At 36.8% G+C, this 27,715-nt stretch overlaps 1 protein-coding gene across 1 annotated transcript in view; it reads right to left on the bottom strand.

Moving 5' to 3' along the window:
- HMCN1 (hemicentin 1) overlaps positions 1–27,715 on the bottom strand; it is a 503,492-nt gene that overhangs the window by 295,788 nt on the left and 179,989 nt on the right. The window contains exons 6-11 of the mRNA XM_024751100.1: positions 27,608–27,714; positions 16,866–16,986; positions 15,603–15,866; positions 14,148–14,292; positions 10,154–10,275; positions 5,067–5,342 (exon numbers count right to left, since the gene is read on the bottom strand). Of these exons, the coding sequence (XP_024606868.1) occupies positions 5,067–5,342; positions 10,154–10,275; positions 14,148–14,292; positions 15,603–15,866; positions 16,866–16,986; positions 27,608–27,714 (1,035 nt within the window). The remainder of the gene's footprint in view (positions 1–5,066; positions 5,343–10,153; positions 10,276–14,147; positions 14,293–15,602; positions 15,867–16,865; positions 16,987–27,607; position 27,715) is intronic.

Here is a 27,715-nt window from a genome sequence, read left to right as displayed (position 1 = left end):
AACTGTGTGTGGTTTTTATTTGATTGTTATTTTGTTTGCATAGCTGTACTTCTGAGTCTTGTGGTAAACCCTGCTTGAGGTAAGCAGAGTTTTCTGAAAAGTTTCCTATGTCTAGTTATACCTTGATCTCCACAGTAAGGAATTCTCATAATGAAATAAGCGTATCAACCCATTCACATTCTCCCATGCTCATTAGTGAGGCTGACTGAACAGCCACAGTTTCTGCGATCAGCATTTCTTTTCAAGGCTCTTCTGATAAATTGATAATGAGCCTATTAGTCACTGAGGAAAATTAGAGTGATGGAAAAAGGCCACTGGGACATTTGCTTCTGCTGCTGCTGGACTCAAAATTCCATGATGCTGCCAAAACTGAAGTCTTTTAAATGTCCATGGTCTTAGTAAGAACTAAAATCCCACAGGAACATCTGAGCGGCTGACTCTAGGTAATGTGACCTGCAAGGGTTTAGGGAAAGGTAATTATCTGATCTCATTTGTTTTCCACCTTCTTTTGTTTTTTATTGAAGTATAGTTGATTTACAATGTTGTGTTACTTTCTGCTGTACAACAAAGTGAATCAGTTACACACATACATATAGCCACTCTTTTTTAGATTCTTTTCCCATACAGGTCATTACAGAGTATTGAGTAGAGTTCCCTGTGCTGTACAGTAGGTCTTTATTAGTTATCTATTTTATATTTAGTAGTGTGTATATGTCAAACCCAATCTCCCAATTTATCGCCCCCCCTTCCCGCCGGTAACCGTAAGTTTGTTTTCCAAGATAGTAAATAATTCCTCTTCAAATTACAGAACATGTTCAGACCCTAAGAGCCAAAATATGACAGATATCCACTTTAATTACTTTCCAGGCTTGAGCATATCTGAGAAGTTTGACACCAGTCTGATTTTATCACTCTGTTTACAATGTATTGGTTTAGTCTGTATACTGTGGAGTTTTTCCCCCTCATAATAGTAATTTGAAATTTCAGCCAGGATGTGTCTAGATCAAGTTCTCCCTTCACTGACCTTGCTTGATTTGCTCACTCAGGACAATTTTTTTTTCCTCCCTAGTGCACTTTTCTTCAATTATATCTTTGACTATTTCTTTAGTTTCAGTTGTCTTTGCTGTGTACCTATATATGTTATATACCTATAAACCTTAAAGTTCCATTCTTTGTTTTTATTTCCGCTTAAAAAATCATATTATTCGAGTCTTAGTCCTTTGCCTCAATATTCTGAAAGAACTTCTCAAGTTTATGCAACACATCCCCGATTTTATTATATGTAGTACAAATTCTGTTCTTCAGTATTTCTGATTCAGACTGAATTATAATATTGCATTTTTAACATCAAATCCCTTTTTATTTCTTCCATCGCACTTGCTATTGTCCTTTCATCTTGGCCAGTTCTTCCTTTATAAATATATACTCCCACTTAAAGGAGGATAGGTCTTTCTGAAAGACTGGTGACACTAAACATATTTTTTTCCAGTCTTTAGAATAAACTACTACTTTCAAAGCATCAATTTCTTCTAAGTCTTTCCCCGCCTTGTTTTGTTCCCCAGTATTTTTTTCTTAGGTCCTATGCTTTATTTTTTCCTGTTCTGCAGCATCTGTTTCGACAGTCTTCTGTTTATTAATCCTCAAATGATGTGGCATCTCCCCAGACTCAGTGTCAGTCAACAAAGTGTTTGAATGGACCTAACTTCATTCTCTATCTACTTTTGTTCTAGTTGAACCCTCTTTGCAGCTCTGTGGCTAAGAATCTGATGTGCATAGCTCCTTACCTGATTCTCACCCATGATGCCCTTCTGGCTGAGATGGGATGCTCCCCTCTGCTACCATTTGTCTCTAAAATCCCTTCTGACATACCCATCAATGTTTCTCTTGCTTCCAAATATTTTCACTTGGTGAGAAACATATCTTAGGTTCCAATTTTTTACATGGTGCCAGGTTGCTTGTCCACTTCTTGTCCTACTGTTTTCCTAACTAGATGGTTATAGCTATTGATAGGTTTAAGGAGATAGAATGCTGGCTCCCTAAAGAGTAACATTTTCTTTCTGAAGCAAACTATGAAATGAAGGAACAGAGATACATCCTCCCTGCTTTCATGTGAACATAAGAAAAGATGGACCACTGATTGAAATTTTCATTCCATTGAACTTAAAATATAAGTGAAGACTATATACTTATTTATACAAATAAGAATCTTTATATATAACCTATAAAATTCCTCCCCAAATTTTTGCCACTGTATATTGCAACTGGTTTTTAGTATTGTTCAGTTTTGTCTTTTTGAGATCTTTACAGATATTCTACTGTTATTGAGAAGAGATTGCAGTAGCTAGACATACTATTTTTAACCAGAAAATCCTTGCTAACTACTACCAAAATTTGTAAAATCTGGATGCTTAACTTTAAAAGTATTCCAGGACTTCCCTGGTGGCACAGTGGTTAAGAATCTGCCTGTCAATGCAGGGGACACGGGTTCGAGCCCTGGTCCGGGAAGATCCCACATGCCCTGGAACAACTAAGCCCATGTGCCAGGACTACTGAGCCTGCGCTCTAGAGCCTATGAGCCACAACTACTGAGCCTGTGTGCCACAGCTACTGAAGCCCTCGCGCCTAGAGCCCATGCTCCACAACAAGAGAAGCCACCGCAGGGAGAAGCCCGTGTACTGCAACAACAAGTAGCCCCCGCTCGCCGCAACGAGAGAAAGCCCGCGTACAGCAACGAAGCCCCAATGCAGCCAAAAATAAATAAATAAAATAAATAATTTTTTTAAAATAAGTATTCCAGATAGAAACAGTTTCCAAACAGATCTGTGGAGGCAGAATAACATAAATGAGGTTATAAATTAAGCTACTGATTCCCCTGTAAGCAAGAAAAATATTCTTAAAGTGCATATTCAATCCAAGTAACTATTGTCTCTTTTAAGCTTTCTTGAACCATTTTTTATTTTTTAAAACATTTAACTGCATAAAAATGAAATTAATATACAATTTATGATTCAATGTCAATAGTTAGCAAACATATTCGCAGGAATTATAATCCTAGGTACAGCAGTTTATTTCATCAAATATCCACTGCTTTTCAATAATGTATAACCGTAAGATAATCAGATGGCTACAGTTGACTAGAATCTCTTATTTTTTATTAAACAGTGCCATCAATTCTAGAACGTATTTTTGTTAGATTTTTAAAAACAAATTTTTCATCAAAATTGTTCCCTCAAACTCAAGACCAACTAGGCAGGCCATAAAATAATGCCTCTAAACAGATTTACACCACTAGAGATTATACAGGCTAGCCAGTAATCATGTAATGACATATGTTTTTTGTATTTGTATTTTGTACATTATGTAACATCTTACCTCAGAACTTAAATCATTAGATAATAATGAGTCTATTTTACCAGAAAGAAGAGAGTTTAGGGTTTCCTTTAAAAGTATGCATTTCTATATCATAGGATTCATACTTTGGAATAGATTCAAATGCTGTTTTGGAAAATGTTGTCCCTGAAACCACCTGAGAGGTCTGTTATAAATGCAGATCCCCAGGCCCTAAACCAGGCCTGTGAAATCAGAATCTCTGGGTGTGGGGTTAGAATTTCTGCTTTTTCAAAAGTTCCTTGGATAATTCTTTATTCATGAAAGTCTGAGAATCACTACTCAAATTGACTAAACAATACTAAAGGATTAAAAGTTAATCTGGGGAAACAAGGAAGGCTCTGATTTTATTTTACAATCCCATTCTAAGGGACTCCAGGGAAAGAACCAAGGTCACATTTCAGAAATCCATGAGCATTTATCCTATCTGAAACAATCAGTTTGGTAAAAATACTTCCAAAACTCTAGTAACTCAAGTTACTACTTGTATTGACTCAAATGATCTAGGTAGTTTACCACGTAGAAATGCAGTGAATCATTTACAAAAGTAATGTTCCCCCAGAGGTTTCAGCAGATCAACTAACAAAAGACACACAGCCATACAGTCGGATTGCAGAATATATCTCAACTACCAGCGAGAAAACCAGAATCAGATGTCAACCATTTTATTAAGTCTCGTGGCAGTTTCACTTTTTTGCCATTAATAACATTCCAAGAGCTAGCCTCCAAAACTCAGTGGTCACTCTCTTAGATCACCATGCTAAAAAACCATCTGACAGTGTTACTTGAGGCATGTTATAAAGTTGTTGCTAGTAGCACAACCAAGGAGCCAGACCCGATTCCAAAGCAATCAGTCTCCCACATCAAGGATTTGAAATGAAATATTCTGCTAAGGCAGCAACCGAATCTTTCAGCTAAACTGTGTAAAACTGCCAAGAGTAAGTTGCTCATTACATTAAGACTCTAGAGACATTTAGAAGCCAATTATGATTCTACTGAAAGAGATACTTAGGAATAGTTTCTGATCTTCATTTGATGGTAGCGAGTAGACCACATTGTTAATGCACTTGTTTTCAGCTATCTGAAACTATCATTTAGTCTATATAGACAATTCAAGTTTGGCTTACCATTAGCTTACCTTCAGTAAGTACTGTGTGTGTGTGTGTGTGTGTGTGTGTGTGTGTGTGTGTGTGTGTGTCTAACATAAATAAGGTAAAAACAGCTCTGCTAAAGTTTCAATAAAATTTCACCTAGATGAGAAACATCTTAAAACTTAATTAAACCATAGAAGTAAATTAAATATGCAAATAATGCACTCAAATTGGGAAAAAAAGTTTTTTATCAATTATTAACAATTAGTTTTTTTTTAAAGTTCACAGGATAAATGAGAGAATTTAAAACCATTAAATCATCCAGAGACAATTTCTATTTCTATTTGCTTAAAATAAAGGTCTTCAACTACTAGGATTAGCTGTGTTTGTTTTAAAGTCACCTATTTGGTAGTGATGTTTTAGTTTCCAGTTTAGTCAGCTTCAGACCCTCAAGGTCCACAAGCATTCTATCTTTCAAAACTGTAACTGTTTGCGTAGATACCCTCAGACAGACAACTTAAGGGAATAGAGAACAAAGAAGGAAGACAGAAAGACGCCACAATTCAGAAGTCACCATAAGCACAGTACCTTGCACTGTGAGGAAAACCGATGCAGCCGATAATCCTCCTTCACTGGAAACCACACAGTGATATTCTCCGGCATCGCTGAATTTCACACTCCTCAGCTCCAGGGAAAGGTTGGCCAAGATCCTCATTCCTGCTGGATCTGCCAGCCTGACATCTCTGTCATTCCTCCGCCAGGTTAGATTGTAATCCACTGCACTGATGACAAGACAGGTCAAAAGTGTTCTTTCTCCAGGAGCGACTGTAACATTATTAGGCACTTGGATGACTGGCGGGGGCTCTGTGTGAAATGAAAAGATTCAAATTGAAAGACCCCAGAAGTCGTTTTGCTCACTCACAGAGGTGGTTTAAAAATTTAATGAGCATGTGTTGAATATCTAGTAGGAAAGATGCAGTACAACGGAACGTATTCATTAATACGTATGTCTGTCACCCCAAGAAAATTATCATCTAGTTGAAAAATGCTTTCAGTAGGAGTGCATGTTTACAGACCGAAGTACACTCAAGTCCAAATCTGTAAATTATAGATACAGATCAAAGAGGCATGGCAAAATGATATGACTAGACTGATTCAGGATTGCAGAATGAGTCAAATTTTGATTTGAATTTTGAAGAAAGTAGCATTTATGGATTTTTAAAATTTAAAACCATTTACTTAGTGTTTTAAAGAAAATAGCGCATGAATATGGTAGATATGGAAAAGATTCAATGGTATCAGCTTTAAGGGGATTATAAACTCATTAAGACACAGTACATTAGAGTAAGATGAATTTCTCCCAGTGAAGATGAGGAATGTTTGATTTAAGAAAGGCAAGTTAACAGTAAGGCATAGACTTTTAAAAAAATTATACATATAGGACCATGTACACAAAAGGCATTGAGTAATGCATGCGCATTTCAGATGTGGTCAAAAGGCACTTACTAATTAAATATTTAACTACATTTCTAGAGAAAATCACATATTGCTCTAGTTAGGTTTGAGAATACTGTAAATCCAAATGCCCCTGTAAAGCTCACTCTGCCCAAATGCTTTAAAATAACCTGCCACAGAAAGCCATTATTGACCAATAATATAGCAATAAAAACTAGCTGGAAACCCATGTGTCTGTTTCAGTTTAAATGTGAAAGAGTATCAGATATTCAAGATCCAACTTTATACTTCTTTATTCAAAACTATATATACGTGCAGATGAATAACATGAGCCTATAATAAAACCGAGAAGTAATACGCCAAAACCATAGTGGTCATCTCTGAGAGAGAGAAGTGTGTGTATTTTTCATATTTTCCTTTATATTTATCTTTGTTTTCCAAACATTTTTAGAGGAGTATATGTTATTCTAAATCATTTTTAAAATCCTTAATTTTTACAATTCTGCTATGTTTTTAAAATCTCTTATGAAAATAGCTAATGAATCAATTGGGAAGAGTACAGGAGAAAGTTAGGAAGGTCTGACTGAAGTCTGGTTAGGTTTGACAGATAAAATACAGGATGGTTTGCTAAATTTGAATTTTAGATAAATATCAAATAACATTTTAGTATAAGTATGACTCATGAAATATTAGAGACACATTTAACTGGGCATCTTATGTTTTTATTTGCTGAGTCTGGCAAACATAGGCTGCCTAGCTTTATCCCTAACTAGCTGTATGACCTTAGATAAGCCAATTTATTCACAATGTTTGTTTCCCTATTTGAAAAATGAGATGATTAAATTAGGTAATCTGAAAGACCCCTTCTAGCACTAAGGCTCTGTGATGCTAACATACAAGATGGTATGGACCATCAAAGACCCGGAGGTGAGTACTTGTGAACACGTGTTGACACTGTATCAAAATCTTTTTGAAGACCACAAAACATTTTGTGTGGGTTTCTTTTTTTGTTTTTTTAAACAAACTTCTTCAACTTGACTAGGGAATTTTAGAAAATGTAAAATCCCATATTATGGGCATACAGAGGAGGCTGGGTGCACACCTAGATCCTTCTCAAGGACTTAGGCACTCATTTCCCTAGCTGCTCTGCTTTCTGGCTACTGAGCTCATGGCCAAGGGAGCTAACATGCTCGGGTTAGACGCCCTTTCCAGTGCAGCCCACTTCCAGGGACCACTTAATGAAGGAAAAAGATGCAGCTCTCTTGCCTCATTTCAGGGTCACCCCAGCTCCAGAACTCCCTGTAGGATCAGGTGAGGCCCCTGTTGTGATTATATCACAGTTTAACTTCTTCCACTCCCTTACAGGTGTTCTTTCCTAGGAAACTCAGCAATAACCCTCTTGCGTGCAAAATCTGCCTCAGAGTCTATTTCCTCTTCAAATATAAATTCAAATACGTAAAATGCCAACTTTCTGCTAATATCCAGGAGGAGAGGAGATTTTAAATATGACATACAATACCATCACTGCATAAATATCTACAGATAATAGTATATGCACTGAAATATTTATGCACACATCAATAAATCTGGTGGTGATGGAGGAGATGATGGAGAAGTACAGCAGTTTGCAAAAAAGGTCAAGATAACAAATTACCGGAAACAGCCTGGTCCCGGGAGGATGAGGGGCAGTCATTCTTAAGTGAAAGAATGGCTATGGCTAGGATTAGGGGACCAGAGATGAAACCTCAAAACTGAGAAAGAATGATAAGCATAGGCCTTGTGACATTAGGTAAAGATCACTGGACTGAGAGTCAGGAGGCTAAGAATCTACTTCTCACTACCTATCCATCTGATCAGAAATGGGGCACCTGCCTGTTCTGGGCTTCAGTTTCTTTAGCTATAAAATGATGAGGTGGTATAATATTATTTCCAAGTCTTACCCTGTTCTAAAAGAATATCCTGAAATTAAAATTTAAGATTGCCTGTCACTGACATGCCCTTGACAAGTTTTCTCTTTTCAATTTTACTTAAAGCCAAAATGTTGGTATTGTATGTATGTGTGCATTGCAGGTGGGGGACATTATGCTAAAAAATTAAATTCAGTAGAGAAAATTAATATAAAGTAAAGTACAAAATATCATTTGTAAAGAATTTTTTCCTGCTTCTGCAGTTCTATTCATTGTTTTCTATGTGTTTATATGCAATAAAAGAGGTATAATTCTTTTTACACCCATTTTGCATTTAAAACCAATATATCAATAACCAATATCTCCAATGAACCAAAAATCCTTAAAAATGTTGTCTAGAAGGAAATGCTGAAAAAAAAATGAAGTAACATATTGCTAGAACTTTAACTTCTCTTGAAACAGTTCTTGGGTGCTATTTGACTTTATAAATGTTCATCCAGTGATACAAAAACATCACCATTCCATAATGCCGTGCTTTCCCAACACTCCTGCCCAAAGTATGAGATCTAATTATCCTGTGAATTCAAATCTGATTCTGGTGTGCTGGTTAGTAGTGACAGTAGGGTGGCTGAGCCAGGACCTGGGTGGAGGTTTGAGGCTGGAAGATTAAACAAAAGTTAGCCCAGAAAGAAATGTCCACTCTTTCAAGTCCAAAGGGGCACTTGCTTGCTACTTCTGCTGTTACAGTCATTGCCATACAATCAATCCATGCTTCTGCCCTTCTTTCATAATTAACCAGTGAGACACAATTCCTGAAAAGTGGCTTTGGTACAGTAAAACTTCCTAGCAATACCATGGCTCGGCTGGCACAGATTAATACTAGAAGGGCACGTGTAGAGTGTATATTTGGAAGTTACTGACACCACAGGGCCAAATTCTTAGCAGTCAGTTCAGGAGTTCTTTCTGGTACTTTCCAGTTATTTATGCAATATGTCTGAATCAACTCACTCAAACCTCTTTCCCTATTGTCCTTCCCTTAATTAATATTGCTGGGAAAAAAACCCTCAAGTGCTCAAGTGTTTGTTTCCCCAGAAGCTGAGGAATGTTGACACGATTCCAGTGCTTTTCATAATTACGGGAGATGAAAAAAATGAATAGTTTATGATGCATGTCAACTTGCTAAATTGTTTCAGAAGACGAACTTTATTTTTCTAAGAATAAGAGAAAATGAATAATTTACTGCAAGAAGAACAGGCTTGCACGCCTCTGTTTTAAAGTTCAGCTTGGACTTAATGATAACAAACATAAATCCTAGGCTTCTAAACAGCCCTACAGTTATAAAGCTACTTTTGTCTTAAATTTTCCAAAGAAAATGCACATCAATACTAAATTGACAATTCAGACATTGTTATAAACTCAACAGGCACATTTACGTCAGAACAGGCTTACTATTAAACACAGCAACCCTAGGCTAGGAGGCAGGTAGAAAATAACTGAGTCAAAACAAAGTTTCCAACAAATTCTAGATATATGCTGAGTAAGTGGCTTAAGTCCTGATCAATGATAATATATGGTAGTCTGTTTGGTTTCTAATTGATAATGGTAGTCTTTTGGGTTTCTAATCTGGGAGATTAGAGGAAAAAATGAATTTTTTTCACTAAAATATATTCTACCTTGTAAAGTAATCTGAGCCTTGCCCATTTATTCATAGGAAACACACTATTTAAATGTAACTTAATTAGCATGACTTCTGCCCTTCTTAATACCAATATTGTAGCCACTGAGGTCCTATGTTTTTTGAATGTGATACTTTCCTTATTGTCTTCAACTTAGATGTCAGAATCCATTCACAAAAGCACTCTGCTCCTTATAAATATGGGAGAGGGAAAGGGAAAGTTGAACATTGCTATAATCAGAATGGATCTCTCCCTTTTCTGATATTTTATTTTTTCAATGGAAAATACTATATGGAGATCAAAAAATATTTATTGAGCCCCCATAATAATAATAATGATAATAACAACAGCAATAATAAAAACAGCTAATGTCTATTAGGTGTTTCTATGTGCCAGACTCTCTTCTAAGTGCCTGACATACACTGTCTCATTTAATCCTCAGTTTCTCCATGAGATAGAGACTGTTACTCTTATTGTCATCATTTTATAGTTAGGGGGTCCAAGGCACTGAGTTCTTAAGTAATTGGCCCAAGGCAGGTCACACAGTTAATATGCAGTGAAGCCTGGATTAACAAACATCCCATTTCCATAGCTACATTAATATTTAGGCAACTGCAAAGCAATTAGGAATAATTACCTGATACGTCAAAGAACGTCTCTGCCCGTCCAGTCCCTGCACTGCTGACGGCAATGCACTCATAGGAGCCTTCATCAGACAAAGTGACCTGTTCAATATCCCAGGTCACACTGGCCGATTCTCTGGGGTAAGAAAATAGAAGCATGTTTAGTTACTACAAAAACAAGACCAAATTGAAAACAGTGATTCCACTATTTGTTTTATGCATTCAAAAGAACAGCTTAGGGCTTCCCTGGTGGCGCAGTGGTTGGGAATCCGCCTGCCGATGCAGGGGACGCAGGTTTGTGCCCCGGGCCGGGAAGATCCCACATGCCGCGGAGCGGCTGGGCCCGTGAGCCATTGGCCGCTGGGCCTGTGCGTCTGGAGCCTGTGCTCCGCAGCGGGAGAGGCCACAGCGGTAAGAGGCCTGCGTACCACAAAAACAAAACAAAACAACAAAAAAACAGCTTAAAAAAAGTTATTTTAGCTTAAAATTATACAGAGTTCTTTTATTATCATAATTACCATAATTTTATGATAAAATTATGCAGAGTTCTTCACAGCTTAAAATTATACATCTTTTGTATTTTAATTAGAAAGTTAAGCTTTGTACTCTGAGCAAAAAACATAAAGGCAGTAAGTTTTGTTTTGTTTTCTATTGATCTTCATAGGTTCTAACAAAAGAATTCACTTCCAAATGTGAGAAAAACTTTAAAGAGGTAGAGGACAGAAGAGTGGGACTTTTTTACTGAGAAAATATCAGGGAGACATCTTTAATCTTCCCTCAAAACTCATTTAATTCAAACTAATGATCATTTTACCAATTTTTTTTCCCCACATTTTCACATTCATATGTCTGTTTTTCTTTTTTGAACAGGCCTGTAACTTTGCTGTTGAGAACTATAGCCTGTGCCTGTGTCCAGTTAGGGTCACTGGAAATTTCTTTGGCAGACCTTCTATGGCTACGTCAAAACATAAGATACAAAGTTGGCACAGAAACACTCTTTAAATCCTCTCTCCTTCCCCTCTCATTTCCAGGTTTTGGTCATGTTCAGTGAGGTTCTAGCCAAAGCAACTCAACCAGTAATTTACAAGTGTGAAGGTAGAAAACAAACGTTTTGGTCCCCAAAAGATAAATCCTCTTTAACTTTCTTATATATAAGCTCTACATAAGGCTATATACCATAACTGGTTCAATCTATGTATATAATGAGTAAAGAAAAAGATTATCAGTTTTACAGTCAAAGTTGTCATTTAGGTAAAATAAATCCCTTTGCTATATTACATATTCATTCATTTAATAAATATCTATACTTTGTCCTCTAACACTCTTCAAGTTGTTTCTCATTTTTTGGAAATGTCTTAGTAATAGCTATTTAATCCTTATTTAAAACATTAAAATAATTTATAAAACAAGCATTATATTGTTTTAAAATATGATTGCAATGTCATAAATATTTTCATAATTTTTTCTTATAATCAACCATAGCTATTTATAAACTTTTTAAACATTCAAGATACAGATGAGATGAAAAGCCCACTGCAGTCAAGACACCTTCCACTGAAGCTGAAAGTGGTACAAGATGTGATACCTCACAGTAATAACTCCAGATCTCTCCCCATCCGAATGAACCACACCCATCACCAAACCACTATGAAGAATTCACTGAGCTCTTAATGTACATTTACCACTAACCTAGAGTTTGTAAGAGAAAGTCAAGACACAGGTTCCTGTCATTAGGAAAGCGAGAAAATAAGCCAGGTGATCCTTCCATATATTTTAGTAACTGAGAATATTCACTTAATACTGTTTCCTTTCACTTGCGTCTGCATTAGGTGTCAGTGGTCCTTACTGTCACGTTCAGATGAAAACGGAGAATGACTTATTCTATGCTGCATTGATCACCTAAGATGTATCATGAATGCTTAAGAGCAGTAGGCTAAGCCCAAATTTACAAATGCCATTGTCTAGGAGGTACTGGTAAGTTCCAGGAAGGTAGGAGTTTGAAATACACACATCTTTCATGTCTTCTGCAGTGCCTACTTCAGAGCCAAGCATATTTTAGGATTCATCAAAAACTGAGACATGCAGAAATTTTAGAACAGAAAATGACAATTCTTCTAGTCTTAAGGCCCTTTATTTAAAAACTAGAAAGTTGAGGAAGAAGGACAAGTAATTTATTCAAAGGCACAAAACTACTGTATGGAGTGCTTAGAGAATATTCTTTAGTTATACTTGTTCCTCTCTTATTTATGAAATATTACATGGGAAACAATTCTCTTTTTCATGTACCCTTATCAGTTAGCATTAAGATTATATGGCCATGATAAAAAGTTTTGAAGGGATGACCCTTGGAACAGGGGAAGGAACATGTCAGATAGAAATGTGTCTTGTTACTGATGGAAACTAATTCTCTCCTACATCCCCTAGAGACCATAGTGACTCACATAACAAAGATTCAGTCATGCAGCTGGAGTTATTAGGAAATCTAGGGCAGAGATGTGCAAGTGAATTGGGATTAGAGAATCAATCCATCATCACCCATGCCCAATTATGTCGTTAGCCTCTTACATCCAAAGAACTTAACAAATGTCAGCAAGGCATGTCACATCTCTGGGCCACAGGGCTGGAAAAATGAAAGAAAGAATCCTTGTAGTTTACCTCAGAGGAATTGTGTGGAATTAATAAATTAATGCTTATAAAGAATCTCCAGTGTCTTTGAAAATTGTTACTATTTAAACACGAAGCAGAATTGTTTGATTTCATCATTCAGTTTTGTAACTTCATCATTTGATATCTTGGTCAGTTATGTTGCTGGTTATTAAATATGCAGCTAAGGAAATCATCAAGATGTATGTTAAGCAAATAGCAGAAAATAATACAGTCCAATGTTTAAACAATGGAAAATGTTCTCAAGTTATAATGAACATTCTTGCCATAGCTTCTGCTTAAAATGACCCCATAAGGAGACTGTATAAGCTAAGACTGTCAAATATTTAACATGTCACACAAGTTATTTACGTGAATATTGAATTACCAGTGTAAAAGCTTTGTAAAATAATTCTTAAGAGTTTTTCCCCCAAATGTAGTTTCATAGTAAGTTAAAAAAAAAGTTTGCCAGAAATCATCCTCTAGTTTTCAAGGCCTACTTAATTTTTATCATTAGATTCCTTAAACTTGTCTAGAAAATTCACCCATCTTCACAACGGAAGTTGGTGCCCTCTAGCCCACTTCCCTTCACTGTTGGCTGCGGTAGTGACCACACACGCTTCTGCTCCATCTGGCCCACACCCCCAGCACACACCTCATTTCTACTCTTCTCCTCCTGGCTCCCTGGGCTAGAGCTACACTGGCTTCCTTCCCGTCTTTCTTTCCCACGTGCCTGGTGGACTCTGGCCTTAGTGCATTTGCCTGTTCCTGGCGTGTGAATGCTCTTCCCTGGATATCTGTGTGACCTGGATATCTCACCATGTTCAAGTCCTTGCTCAAATGCCCCTACTCTGAATTTTAAAATTGCAACTTGGCCAAAACCACATGTACTCCACCAACCAGTAGTACTTGCCCCAATTAACCTGCTCTACTTTTTGCCATAACACTTTAAATCAGATTCAGAGACATGTTTATACTCAAGCCACTAAAGCTTAAGTTTCATTTGCAAGGACTCTTGCAAAATTCAGGACCTAACTTTGTATTCATAATTTTGTATTCTTTGTCTTATCCAGGGGCCCTTAAACTGTGTAAAATTCAGATTCTATAAAACCTGAATCAACTCTTTAATGTATTCTAGCATTTATTATATTATCATATTATATTTATCACCTGCTTCTATCTTCCTCCTTTACAATATAAGCTCCACAAAGGTTCAGAATTGTGTCTGCTTTGCCCACTGCTACATTCCAAGACTATGAAGCAAATAAATAAGAATGTCTAATGAAAAAGTACATTAAAATAAGTATCTATTTGTATTTAGATATTTAGTGCTATAAATTATTACTAATGGAAACATTTACACACTTTAAGTACTGGTCTACTCCAAGTGTAACTCCATTTCTGGCAAAGCTCAAGGTAAAGGGCAAAAGACTCTCAACAGAGCAGTGAATTTGGCCCGGCTGCAGGTAGTATCCCGGGGTTTTCTCAGGCATTGTAACTTTGGGAGCATCTGGGAAAAAAAGAACATGGGCAAGAAGGTCACAATAATATTTGGTACTTCCTGTTAATCCATTCAAAAGCTTCATACTTAAATTATTCCAGTAAATTCTCTGCATTCCAGTTAATCTAAATCATGAAAAATCACTTTATCTTTCTTTGTTCAAAGGTTATTAATTTCTGGATTATCTCCATGGACCCTTTACTAAGGTACTCATTGAATCTAGGACTCCACTGGCCTTAAGACATAACACTTTTTGTACCACCAAGATAGAAAACAAAGCTACCAGATAAGTTACAATACATCATCAATTGTAGAACATAGTTCAATTTCAAAAATGTAAAACTATGAAAACAACACACATATCCTAGAATTGAATTCATAGGGTAACTGCTTCCAAAAAGGAACGAAAAAATTGATTTTTAAGAATCCAATAGCTTTTTTAAGCATTCAATTCAGGGGCTAACACAACTAACTTTGAATACTGCATATGAGGAAATACTGAGGTTGGTTCTATTATTTCCTTTCTACAGCTATTAACCAATAGCTACAGAGTGGTTCCTGAACTTCCCAAATCATAACCTTATGTATAAATGATAAACTGTTATCCCTCCACCCAAAAGTACAATATTAGAAACAATCCTTCTGTATCCTTGTCAGTCCATGGTTCAAGTTACATACAGTTCTAAAGTTTTAGTCAGAATCCAGTCATCAGCCTTGAGAAATAATAGCAAATATATAAGTAACTAGCTTACTTATTAACTAACTAACCAAAAAAGGCAAAATCATCACCAGTTATTTGCAGGGAACTACTGTTCAAAGTAGAAAGGTTTCTGACAATTGTATATAAACATTTAGCCAAATCAGATAGCTAATCAAATATTAAACACATATGCCAGGGGGAGTAAGAGCACAAGAACTTCCCAGTTCAAATTCTCACACTGATTAAAGTAATCAAAATTCTCAGATCTACAATCAGTGAGACTTAACATGAAACTTTGAATGTGCTATTTTATGGTTAGGAAAGCTTGTGTTACTAAGTGTAAATGCTCTTCTACATGGTGACCCAGTAATAATGTGAGGACATTATTTTTGACTTTAGAGTCCATTCTTCTTATTTTTCTTTTTTTTGGCCACACTGCGCAGCTTGAGGGATCTTAGTTCCTTGACCAGGGATCGAACCAGGGGCCCCTGGCAGTGAAAGCCCAGAATCCTAACCACTGGACTGCCAGGGAATTCTCTAGAGTCCATTCTTTACTCATAGGACCATATCAGCCCCTTAAACTATCAATACTCCAGTGCTGAGTAAAGTGATATCTTACCTGGGACGATACTAGAGAAGGAAACACTTGATACTCTCTGGAAGAGATAATCATCCTTATCATAGCCTGTTACTTTGAGAAAGAAAGCTTCATTTGGTGGTGTAAAGTCAGAAATATTCCATATGCCATAAGGTTTTCTATCTGGATAATATTTAATAGGAATTGTCTTAAGAGAGCTGCCTGAGATACTCAGAAGTTCAAGACGATCTACTCTAGCTGGGATGGAAATTCCAGAAGTATTCAGCAGCACATAGGTAGGCATTCCTACAAGAGAAAGGAACTGTCATCATTTGCAAGTAACATGCACCTGAGGTTATCTATCAAATAAGTTTTGTATTTATAATAACAGGTAATAAGGACATACATATGAGTACTACAGACTGTGCCATAAACTGTGGCCCAGTTGTAGAATCTTCTCTACATAAAAGACAGTTTATTCATGACCAGAGAAACTTAGGAAACCCTAAGTAATTATTTTCATGGTATTTAATCATGTTTATATGTAGAAAGAATAGAATTATGAATATTGCGTTATATGATATTTGTTATATGAATACTTTTAAAGATTCACTATTCTGTATCCTTCCAGTAACTGCAGCAATAAAAATAAAAGAACTATCAGAAAAAAGAAATTTAAAGTCACAGTAGAATTGAGCCTTCTTTTTAACTATAAATCTTGTTGCATGAATAAAACAAGAGGAAGAAGCACCTTTCAAATCAACAATAATTTCACCTTGGAACATAAGCACCTTTCAAATCAACAATAATTTCACCTTGGAACATATAATGCTATATGGTATCTTTAATGTTTTAACTACACACACACACACACACACACACACACGCACGCACGCACGCAGCATTTTCACCTTGACAACAGGCAAGTAAGGTGCTAGTAAGGAAAAAGTCTCAAGATCTAGGTCATCAGTTTTCAAAGTTTAGTAAGTGTAGGAATCAATGAGGTGCTTGTTAAAGTGCATATTCCTGGGCCCTACCTTCTGTGATTCTCATTCAGGAGATCTGGGGTGGGCCCCAGGAATCTTAATTTTTGATAAGCTCCCTGAGTGATTTCAATATCACTGGCCTCGGGACCACACTCTGAGAAACAGTTACTAGGTCAAGAGTGCAATCATATTTAAAATAAAGATGCTATGTTTCCCAATTTTATTGAATATCACAAAATTGTAAAATCACAGACAGTCTGAGAACTCTTTTGCACTTCAATATCTACTATGCCAACTGAAGTAATGAGAACATACAAACCTTGCACCGGTCTGCTGACTGTGTTTTTGAAGTCCAGGGTGGGCTTTCGGGAAAAACCAGCTCGAAAATCAATAGTACTGAGGCCGGTGATGCGAACAGAGTGCCTTCCACTGCTAGACGTCTGAAAAATGTTTAATGACAAACTCTATCAGAAGTTGATCCAGGATGCAGGTCACACTAGACACTAACCAGTATGGGAAACTGCAGAGTGTTTAACTAGGATTGATGTCCGATCACTGAGGTTTTTGATCTGGCTGTTTTGAACTAAACTGTGATTCTGTAACTTCAACTCAAGTTTTGTAATACATATCCCAGGGGACTAAAGTACAGCTGAGTTTTATATTTCATGACCAGTGGTAAAAGATAGAGGGGTGTAGTCATAGTGAATGGACTTGGTTCACATGGTGAATGTTCAGGAAATATTTGTGAAATGAACGAATGACTAAATCTTCTCCCCTAAGCACCATCCAGGTTCTATTATGAAAATATTTCCCTTCTCTTTGCTTCTGGGAAGAGACAGCCAGGACAAGCACAAGAGCCGACCATTCTCCAACTTTTAGCCAAACGGCATCCTCAGCTCAGCAGTGTCCAGCCAAGGCACTCAGTGCTCAAGATACAAATATGAGTGAAAAGAAGGTCCTGACCCTGTAAGGGTCTATGGCCAGTGAGACAGTCAGATGGAGAAAGCGAAATCTTCAAGAGGATGCAGTAAATGCAGTGACAGAATTACAGAAAAGGCACATAGAAATATGTATATGAAAGCACAGACTAGCCTGTAGTTCAGTTAACACCTCCTAGGGGAGATGAACAAGATATTGAATAGCTAAGCACTGAAGTTATCCATATGTGCATAAATAATAAATATTGATCATTTGGATTAGGGTCACAGGATAAAACACTAACATTTATTGGGCACTTCCTCTGTGCCCAGACTGTTTGAATACATTGGCTTATTTAATCCTTATTACAACCCTATAAGGTAGATATCATCATTACCCCCACTGCACAGATAAGGAGGTTGAGGCACCAAAGCTATTCAACAGCTTGCCCAAGTTCACAAGGTTTCCTAACTTGCAGAGGTGGCTCTGGGCTCTTCCCCACCATGCTACATTGTCTCCCAAGGGCAAGGTAAGTCAGAGTTAGCCTCTACATCAATATCTCTCTAAATATGATTTAAGGACCACCTATATCTACACCTACACAAAATCACTTTGGTTGTTTGTAAAAATATGGACTCTGAGCTCCAGCCAAGATTTACTGATTCAGAATCTCTAGTGAGTGGAGTTTACGAACATGTATTTCAAAAACCATCTAAAGGCTTATGAACAAGAGTTCACCATTATTTTATTACATTGATCACTGAGATTTTGTCTCAAAATAAAATGATTATATGATAGCAGCATTTAGGTAGAAGCAGAATATAGGAGTAAGAGAAAGCATTCACATGATAACACCAGTATGCCAACATGGCTCTCCATCTCAACACTGAGAAACACATATTTAGTTATCATAGCATGACAGAAGGTGCTAAAAAGATAGATAGATATATATGATTTTAATATAGTGAACAGCTAGATTAAGCCACAGCATTGTTAAAGATAAGCCAGCTCCAAGGCTCAGCAAACCACACAGTTTTCCCTACATCACTGTGACTCACTACTTGGCAATGAGGACAGAAAGGGTGAGGAGATATGTCCCTGTTGCTACCAATCATGTTCCTCATTGAGCAGAACTTGCAGGAACTCAGCGGAAAGGAAAATGAAGGTGAGGAAAAAGAAAAACAACACATCTTCATGAAAACGTTGTATTCTTAGTATAAACGATGCTGCTTATTACTATCGCTCATTTTCATAGGGGTAACAAAGGATTCTAAGTGTAAGTGTAGGAGTCTCAGTACCACCACTTATTGCATTATTTCTAAAGGAAAATGTGTTCTGAATTTCACATAACAGACAAGAAAAAAAAAAAACTACAATCATAAACCAATTTTAAGTCGAGGATTTCCTACAAGGCTATACAAAACCTTGCTAAGTCTACTTTCAACTGCTTTAGATAATGTAGGGCTATAGTGAAGACACTATTGTCTACCGGTTTCTTGTAAAAGAGAAATGAAATGGTCAATATTATGAGTTGATTTAGATTTTTTCACTGACATCATCTATTGCTGTTAGTTGTCTTGTTGCTCAGAAAGTCCCTTATGATAAAACAGCTCTTGAGGCTACCAAGGGTAAATATAACACGCAATCCGCCTAATGACTGTTGTTAAGTGCTAATCATCTACCAAGTGTCTGTGCACAAATCAACTGATAACGAGTCCATTTAAAAAATGTTGCTTAGGGGCTTCCCTGGTGGCGCAGTGGTTGGGAGTCCGCCTGCCGATGCAGAGGGCACGGGTTCGTGCCCCGGTCCGGGAAGATCCCACATGCCGTGGAGCGGCTGGGCCCGTGAGCCATGGCCACTGAGCCTGCGCATCCGGAGCCTGTGCTCTGCAACGGGAGAGGCCACAACAGTGAGAGGCCCGCGTACCGCAAAAAAAAAAAAAAAAAAAAAAAAAAAAATGTTGCTTAATAGCTAAGTGAGAAACTTAAAAATTACCTAAGTGTTGGAAAATATGCTATCCTGTTGCTAAATAATACATTAAAAATAAAGCTGAGTTGATGAAGAGGGAGTCCTTTACAATCTCTATAAAATTATTGGAAAATAAATTAATTTTGATCCAAATAGCATAGCAAAAAAGTAGGTGGAGATAAGGACATAGTTTTACTATTCTCTGAGAAATGCTAAGAATAGGAAGCGTAATTAGTTAAGAAAATCTTAATTTATTTATATATTATACTGTAAACAGTAGGAATGCCTGCATAGAATTTAAAAGGGTTTGTAAGTAAAAGATATTTCCAAGCGAATCACTTTTTATGCACAATGACATCCAACTCTGGGTTAATCAGAGTAATGGAAGCAAGGGACATCACAAATAAACCAAAATTATAGTTTAAAAATAAAATGCAAAGAAAAAATTTAAGCTAACTTATTTTAAAATTACCTCTAATACTCATGCCTGCATTTATCATTCCCGAATCATTCTCTTAAAAGAATTACAACAATACTTGGACATTATTTTAGGAACACAATATAACACGAGAAAGTGCCAATAATTTATTATTTTAATCTGTTTTCTTAAAGTAAGCTATTATTTTAGTCTGTTTCTTAGCTGAGTTCCCTTTTTTCAAGTATTATTGACATAGGAACAAAAAGATTTTATGTATAACGATGGTTAAACAAACAAGTAAATGGATGAAGGAGAAAAGTGCCAACATATACAAAATGCATTCTGTGCAGCAGGCAAATCTTTTATGTAAATTATCACGTTTAATCCTCACAAAAGTCTCTGTGAGATAATACTATAATTATCTTCATTTCACAGACCAGAAGGGTAAAGTGACTTGCTCAAAGTCACAGATAAACAGTGGGTAGCAGACCTTGGATGTAAACTCAGTGAGGCTCCAGAAATTGACCTCTACTGCTACCCCATGCATTTCTCATGATCATCTCAGTGAACTGGATTATGCTGGTTTCGAGCTAAAAGCTGAAATATACCCAACTGCTCTACATAATAGAAGAGTAATATGGAATTTCTGAGTCTATCCACAGGAGAGAAGCAGAAACAAAATGGGGAGAAAGAAGGATGGGGGGCAAGGAGAGAGCAAAAGGACACAACTCACTTCAAGATATGTCCCCAAATCTATAGGCAAATCTACTAAACTCACAGAAGATTCTTGTTAGTGGATTTCCTACGAAATTTTTGAAGGGCTGAGCTTTACCCTCCATCGAAGTACAAAAGATTAGAATCAACACACAAATAATCAGGAGGCAAGGAGACCAAAAGAAAGTAAGTCTTCAGGAAACTCCAGAAGCATTAGAAGGCTTTGGATTCTCACGTGTTATGGACAGAGTGGTGTTGGAGGAGAAATAAATGATAAGAAGGTCTCGGAGGGGTGAAGAAAATTCAGCTAATTCCGTAACGAAATTCAACAGAGGGGAAGCCCAGCTGTGTATTTCCTATTCCTCTCTTCCCTTCTGAATTATTTAGCTATCTTAGCACCATGTTCTACATATATAATTAAATTAGTAAGACAAAAATTACTGATTTAATGTTTTTCTATTTGCTCTTTATATCATGTAGATTTAAACTGTGGGTTATAACAAAATTAGAATTTGGCTCCAAAAAGCATCTCTCCACCACAGAATACCTAGAAGCATCACTCTGGCACAGAGCCATCCTCACCTCATGCTTTCCGTAGTTAAGAAGAGGGAAACCTTATGCTTGGAACACAATGGTTCCAAACGTAACAGGAAATTTCCTAGGCACTGGACACTGAACTGGGTTTGTATTGGCTTGAAATTCTGAGAGTTGTATTTTAAAGAGTATATTTACTCATACAATTTATAGAGGTTCATAATGAGTTACACTACTATCCTGAGTTAGAATGTCATGTTGATCAAGTTGCAGGAGAATCTGAATCAGGAATACAGAGGCTGCTGTAGTATGAGCAGACCTGAGGCAAAGATGAGGTTAGACTAGATACCCACTGGCATTCTATAATTGTAAATAGGTAGCCATGATCCACAAAGCAGTAAGAGGAAAGAAGGAGCAGAGTGGACCAGAGTGTAGGCTTCTAAATTGGAGTGAGTCTATGAGGAATGAAAAAGCAGGACAGGCTGAAGTACCATGAAGCAAGGACCATGGAGAGCTCCAGGGAAAATTAGTTGCTCCTCTGATAGCTTCCTGGTCAGTTCTATTGCAGATGGATCTACTTTTAGTTTAAGGATAAAGGCTTATTAAATATGAAAGCCCTCTCTACATTGAAAGCCCCTGAAATCAATAATTATATCATATATATCACCTATAAAATCTTACTCAATAGGCACTTAATATATGTAGGTTTAATAAATGATACTACATCATCCAAATGCTTAATGTTGGCACTTTTCCTTAGATTCCCCTAGGACCAACTAATGCCAGAGTCATCAAGAATTCATTGAATTTTTCTAGACACATTATGCTAAGTGTGTTCACACATTATCTCACAAAATACTGTTACATCCAAAAATGATTTTATAGCACCATAAAGAAACTGGGGCTCAAAGAAATGATTACTTGCTTAGGTTTAGACAGGAAGTTAAATGGCAATTACTCCAAGCTCAATACTCTTTCTAGGTCTATGCACAGCATTTTAGGATAACATAATCTCTGAGTTGATTTGGACGCTATGGCATAGAAAACAATAATACCACCCAACTATTCATTTGCCTTTCTAAATACACTCCCATTTAGGAGGGGTCAAGTCAGTGGAGTGTTGGTAAAATTCTCTCTGAAAAGAGAAAGCCCTAATTTGGGGTATTTGCCAATTTCTGTGATGTAAATACTACCACAGTGGCTGACTTCAAGCTCTCAACAGGATGTCACTGAACACAGAGCTGGGAAGAGAAAGTGCATAACTGACTCTACACGAGCCATTTATGAGCCAGCTCCAGCAGACCATTAGGCCATGACAATAGTTCTGGCCAATGGGTTATAAAGGAAGTAAAGTGTGGCTGTCACTCACAAAAAATTCTCATCAGAGAAGTGACACAATCCCTTCCTTTTTTCTATTCAATGCACATGGTCTAGTCTTTTCCCCACTAAGAGAAGCCACGTGTTCAAAATATGATGGTGCCTCCATCAGCTTGGGTTCCTGAGTGACCATGTGAAGTAGAACACCTGTCAGCCCTCACATATGACATTATGTGTCATTATGGACATATGACATTAGTGAGGAATGAACTTTCTTGTATTAAGCCGGGAGAATTCCTCCTGGTACTAAATGTGAGTCGTGCCCCGTTATAAACTGAATTAAAGTGTGATTGATAGAGTTGGCTTTAACTTCTCTCTCCTAAGGAGTTTCAATGTTTTATAAAATAATAAATAAACCAAGTAAAAAATAAAACCTTTATGTGTATCTGAATTGATAGAAAATATAGGTACAATTTACACACATTCAGGAGAATAAGAATAACAGATTTAACTAATTTTACCATTCATGTGTCAGAAACCATTTAAACATTTTACCAACATCTAAATTAATCATGACAATATTAAGTAGGTATTATTTTCCCCCATTTTTCTCAGACTTGGAGAGGTTTAGGTAATTTCTTCAAGGTCAAAAAGATACTAAGTAGTGTATCTTGAATTAAAATAGACATCCATCTCTTTTTAAAGTTTTTACTCTTATATGACATACTGTTCTTTACAAATTAAAGAATATTATGGTTTTAATCAAATATTTATTGAGAATCTACTGTGGGCTAGGCATTGTGCCAGCCATAAAGATATAATAAAGCCAGCTAGATTTAAATACTATCATTTTATTAGGTATTATATTTTTAAAGAAATGTGATACAAGGAGAGAAATGTACCCAAAACAAAGAGTAAATTCTGTATATGTTCACACACACACACACACACCTCTACGCATTTATACAAAAACACAAGAGTACAGGTATGTCTTTAAAGGAAACATTCCATTTGGTTGACAATCTGATATTGGCAGACCAAAATAACTGGGAAATATTCCAGGAAAAAATCTACTATACAGCATTCCTAAACATTGAATTAATGCCATATCTAATCCATTTAAATAACCCACCTGGTGTAGTCTGAAGGCTTATTCAAAAGAGGCACCAGGTAAGAATAACTGGAGGCCAGCATAATATTCTACTTGTGCAGTCCTTTGTAGACTTGAGGCTTATTTAATTATGATTCCTTAGCAAGTTTGTGTCACTTGAGTATGATTTCTAAAATATCCTTATCCTATAGAAAATGCATTAGTAGGCTCTGGCAACCAAAATAACTATCTACAAACAGAATATTTCTACTAGTCTCAGAATCTCAATAGAATCATGTGGTTGGGTACATTCCCTTCTCTCCTTAGCAGATTATATAAGGACAGTTTAGCCAAATTTACTTAATGGAAACACCCCAGGGCATGTGCTAAATTACATGATCCCATTGATAATCCTAGACTAATAGAAAGTCTGTACCACCTAAACCTAATGGGTGCTGACAGTTATTTAATGTCTTTGCAGGAAGTTTCCCTTAAAGAGCAGAGCACACAGTTTGGCCTGAGAGTTTCCGTGGTTATGTTCAAATACTCTATATACAGATACAGCTGCCCAAATGGAAAATTTATATTTTTTCTCAGAAATTAGATTCAGGATTTGTAGCTTCCCTACAAATGAAAATTTAGGGGCATAAAACAACCTTCTCTTTTGTTTTTAATAATACTTGCAGCTCACTTCAGTGACTTCTTTTTGGCATGTTTTTCCCTGCATCACAGGCAACCTAAAACATCCAAGTCACTTATAGGAACTGTACTGATGAGTTGACTCATTGTCTATGTTTAGTGAAAATGTCCTACTAAACCACAGAAAAGAAATTACCAGGGTTTCAGAGGAGAACCACAAAAGAAAAGAAATTGCCACTCTCATAGCATTTCAAATCATGGACATAATAAAATGTTCTGCGTCAGTGTATCAACCGTGGGTGAACTAAACCAATGCTTCCGCCTGCTTCCCTGGGTATCATCAGAGTAAGTGTATTAATTTTTATTCATGAATATTTATACAGTTCTTTCCCAGGCACTATGGCATATATTGGTGACACAGTCTGGTCTATAGCAAAATTGGAGGACAAAATCTGTACAGAAATACATATGACATAAAGGGGAAAAATAATGCAAAAGGGAGGTGCAGAAAAATTGCAATAGAAAGCCAGAGGGAAAAGAGAATGTTCTGGATGAAAAAAGTCAGAAAAATCTTGATGAAAGTGTTGCCATTTGAGCTGAGCATTAGTGGGTAGTTATCAATCAGACATAAAGTAAGAAGAGCATTCTAGAAAGAAGCAACAGCTTGAGACAGAGCATGGACCATGAGAATGTGGTAAGAGAGAGGGTGAGAGACACTGCAAAAGCATATTAGAGTGGTTGAGGTTCAATTAGGTGGTCCTTGAATACCAGGCTAAGGTCAATTAAGAGACAGGCTGTGCTCCATACTTGAGATTAAAACTGTTATGTGAAACATTCAAAAAGCCATTATTAATTCCATTGATAGAGCAGACACTTGCCAGATAGCAGAGTGCACAGGAGACGGCACCAGGGATGTGCTATCTTATCTCAGACATTTCTCCGCTTGAGAAAGCACACGTGTAAAACGTTATCATTCATTAGCCATTCAAAAGGGAGATCCAAAGTCAACAGCCATATTTAAGTCAGTAGATTCAGCTCAATTTCCTTTTCACCAACCCAATACATTATTTTGGCATTTCGTTTAGGAGCAAAATAAGTTTATTATCTTTACTTGCATTGTAATGCTTATCCTTTGTTTAGTTACCACGAATTGTACTCTAGAAATTGTGTAACATCAGGACCAGAACCTTTTTGGTGATGACTAGATATAAATTTAAGGTAATATGATAATAGATACTGTGTCTTTTTATTGTTTTCTTAATTATAGGAGACCGAGCTTAGAAACGTGTCTACAGTGTTCCCACCATCTTATCCTCTCTCTCCTTACTCACAGACTAATCCTCAGTGCTTCTCTGTTCTAATTATCAATTAAGATGTACTCAGTGCCCATTAAGTATCATGGAACACGGCCAAAAGCAGATGCTCAGTAAATGTTTACTGAATGGAGACTGAATGAATAGGTGTGTTAGGCACAAGGAAAACCATCAGACATATAAAATATCCCTCATCAAGGCAAGAGTTTTACTAGAGGAAATACCACTGCTAGTAATCCAAATCACCTGCAAAATGGATTCAAATACTTTACAATAAGTTGCTAATAATACGGAAGAGTGTCATCACTTGTACATATTTCAAAATCAATGATAAACAACTTAATGTCACTATTCAGAGAGCAAGAATGAATTACCTTAGTGAACTTGCTAGCTCAGGACACTGCTGGCTTAGGTCATGCTTAAATTAAAGTGTTTGAGGGATAAGGAGACTCAGAACTTCTTATACTCCTTCTTACTGTGGTCACAGAAAGTCAGACTCAATCTAGTCATATTTTGGGCAAGTTGGTCAAAATAACCATAACATCAAATTTGGCCACATTTATTTAAAATATAACAGCAAAACACTTCATTGTTGACAATCTAATGCACTCAATAAATATTGAGCAACTACTATGTGCAAGGAACTGGGTGAATAAAACAGGCAGATGGGACCATTTCTGATCTATTCAATAAAAAATGACTAATTTTATTTCACATTGCCTTTTTACTTACACCCTTATCCCATATTATCCATGTTTAAAAATCCATATTACACTTTCTATTTTCCTTATAAGGCTGAGAGTTCTGAGAATAAAAAATTGATATTCTAGGATTTAAATGGAGTTACAATGAAAACTTTCATTCTTTAAATTGGTAAAGTTAATATAAGTATTCCTTAAAAAAAAAACTGGCATGCAAAAATGGCACCTCGAATCTCTACAGTGTAACACCTCCGCGTACTTTCACAGAAGCTAAATAATTTGAACTATGAGCCCAATGATCCCATTTTTTTATGAAGGGAAGCTGAGACAATGAAAGAGTAAATGATGTAAGGGGTATCTTCATTTGAATTGTCCCGGAAGGATTCTAGAGTAAGTTGTTCATTTGGGAGGTATGACGGATGCTAATAAGCAAAGAGCAGGTAACACAGGAAAAAGAATGCAGCCCATAAAGGGTGTGCTTTTAAGCCTGCTCTCACTGGAGCTTATTCCTGCAGGGGATGAAAGCTGCTTTTGAGGGGCTTCATCCTCCGGAAGAACAGCCTTCTCCTGTTCAGGTTAAACAAAAAAAAATCCTCTCAGACACAGAAACACGGGTACCTGAGTTGGAAATAGGCCAGAGCACACTGAAAATTTTGAGAAATATGGGCAAGCCACTCAGACCACGTACTAGAGTGGGTCCCACATATAATGTGCAACAGAACTAGATCTCAGATTTATGGCATCCTGAATTTTGAGGGTATGTTCTTTCCTCCATACTGCCAAAATACAGTGCTTTCTTAGAGTGAATATATACTACTTAATTTAATTCTAGGATACAAATACCATTCTGTGTTAAAGTACACAATGAATGTGCATCCACCAAATACCAATAACCAGCAGTGCTTGAGAGCTTATTTTGTAGCAAGAACTATGCAAAGTACTTCATTTGTACCATCTTAATTTAATTCTCAGCACAATTCTATGAAGGAAAGGACTATTATTGCCATCCTACATTACAGAGGTGGAAAGCAAGGCACAGAGAAGTTATAGTTCTGATGTAATGCAGCTTTTAAGTGGCGGTGTTGAGATTCAAACCCAGGGCAGTTCCATACTGGGGCCTATGCCCCAACCATCATTCTCTACTGGCTCCATCTCTGATTGTTTTGGAAGCAGACAGTGGCTAACACAATCAATCTGCCGATTTGATGATAGGAAAATTATCCAAGAATTTTAAGTCTATTTATAGTGGTATTGATGCCTTTCGTGGTGATCAAAACTTAACACTATCAATTCATGTGATCGAGACACCTCCTACAAACGCACCATGTATATTGCTTTTTAGTAAAAGCGTTCTCTATGATTGCTAGAGAAGATATAGATAAACTATTGTATACACTCTATAAAACATGCCAACACCAAAATAAAATAACAAATAGACTATAAAATACCTTCACTGTCCATATTCCAGCCTCTGGCTCTTTAACATTCACCACCTTGGCAGAGTTATGAATATTTAATAGTTCATTCAGGCCAAATCCCTTTTTTATCAGCTTCCC

The sequence above is a fragment of the Neophocaena asiaeorientalis genome, unplaced genomic scaffold (genome assembly GCF_003031525.2).
Source record: "Neophocaena asiaeorientalis asiaeorientalis breed wild unplaced genomic scaffold, Neophocaena_asiaeorientalis_V1.1 scaffold67, whole genome shotgun sequence".
NCBI classification, from domain to species: domain Eukaryota; kingdom Metazoa; phylum Chordata; class Mammalia; order Artiodactyla; family Phocoenidae; genus Neophocaena; species Neophocaena asiaeorientalis.
This window is presented reverse-complemented; position numbering and strand designations above follow the sequence as displayed.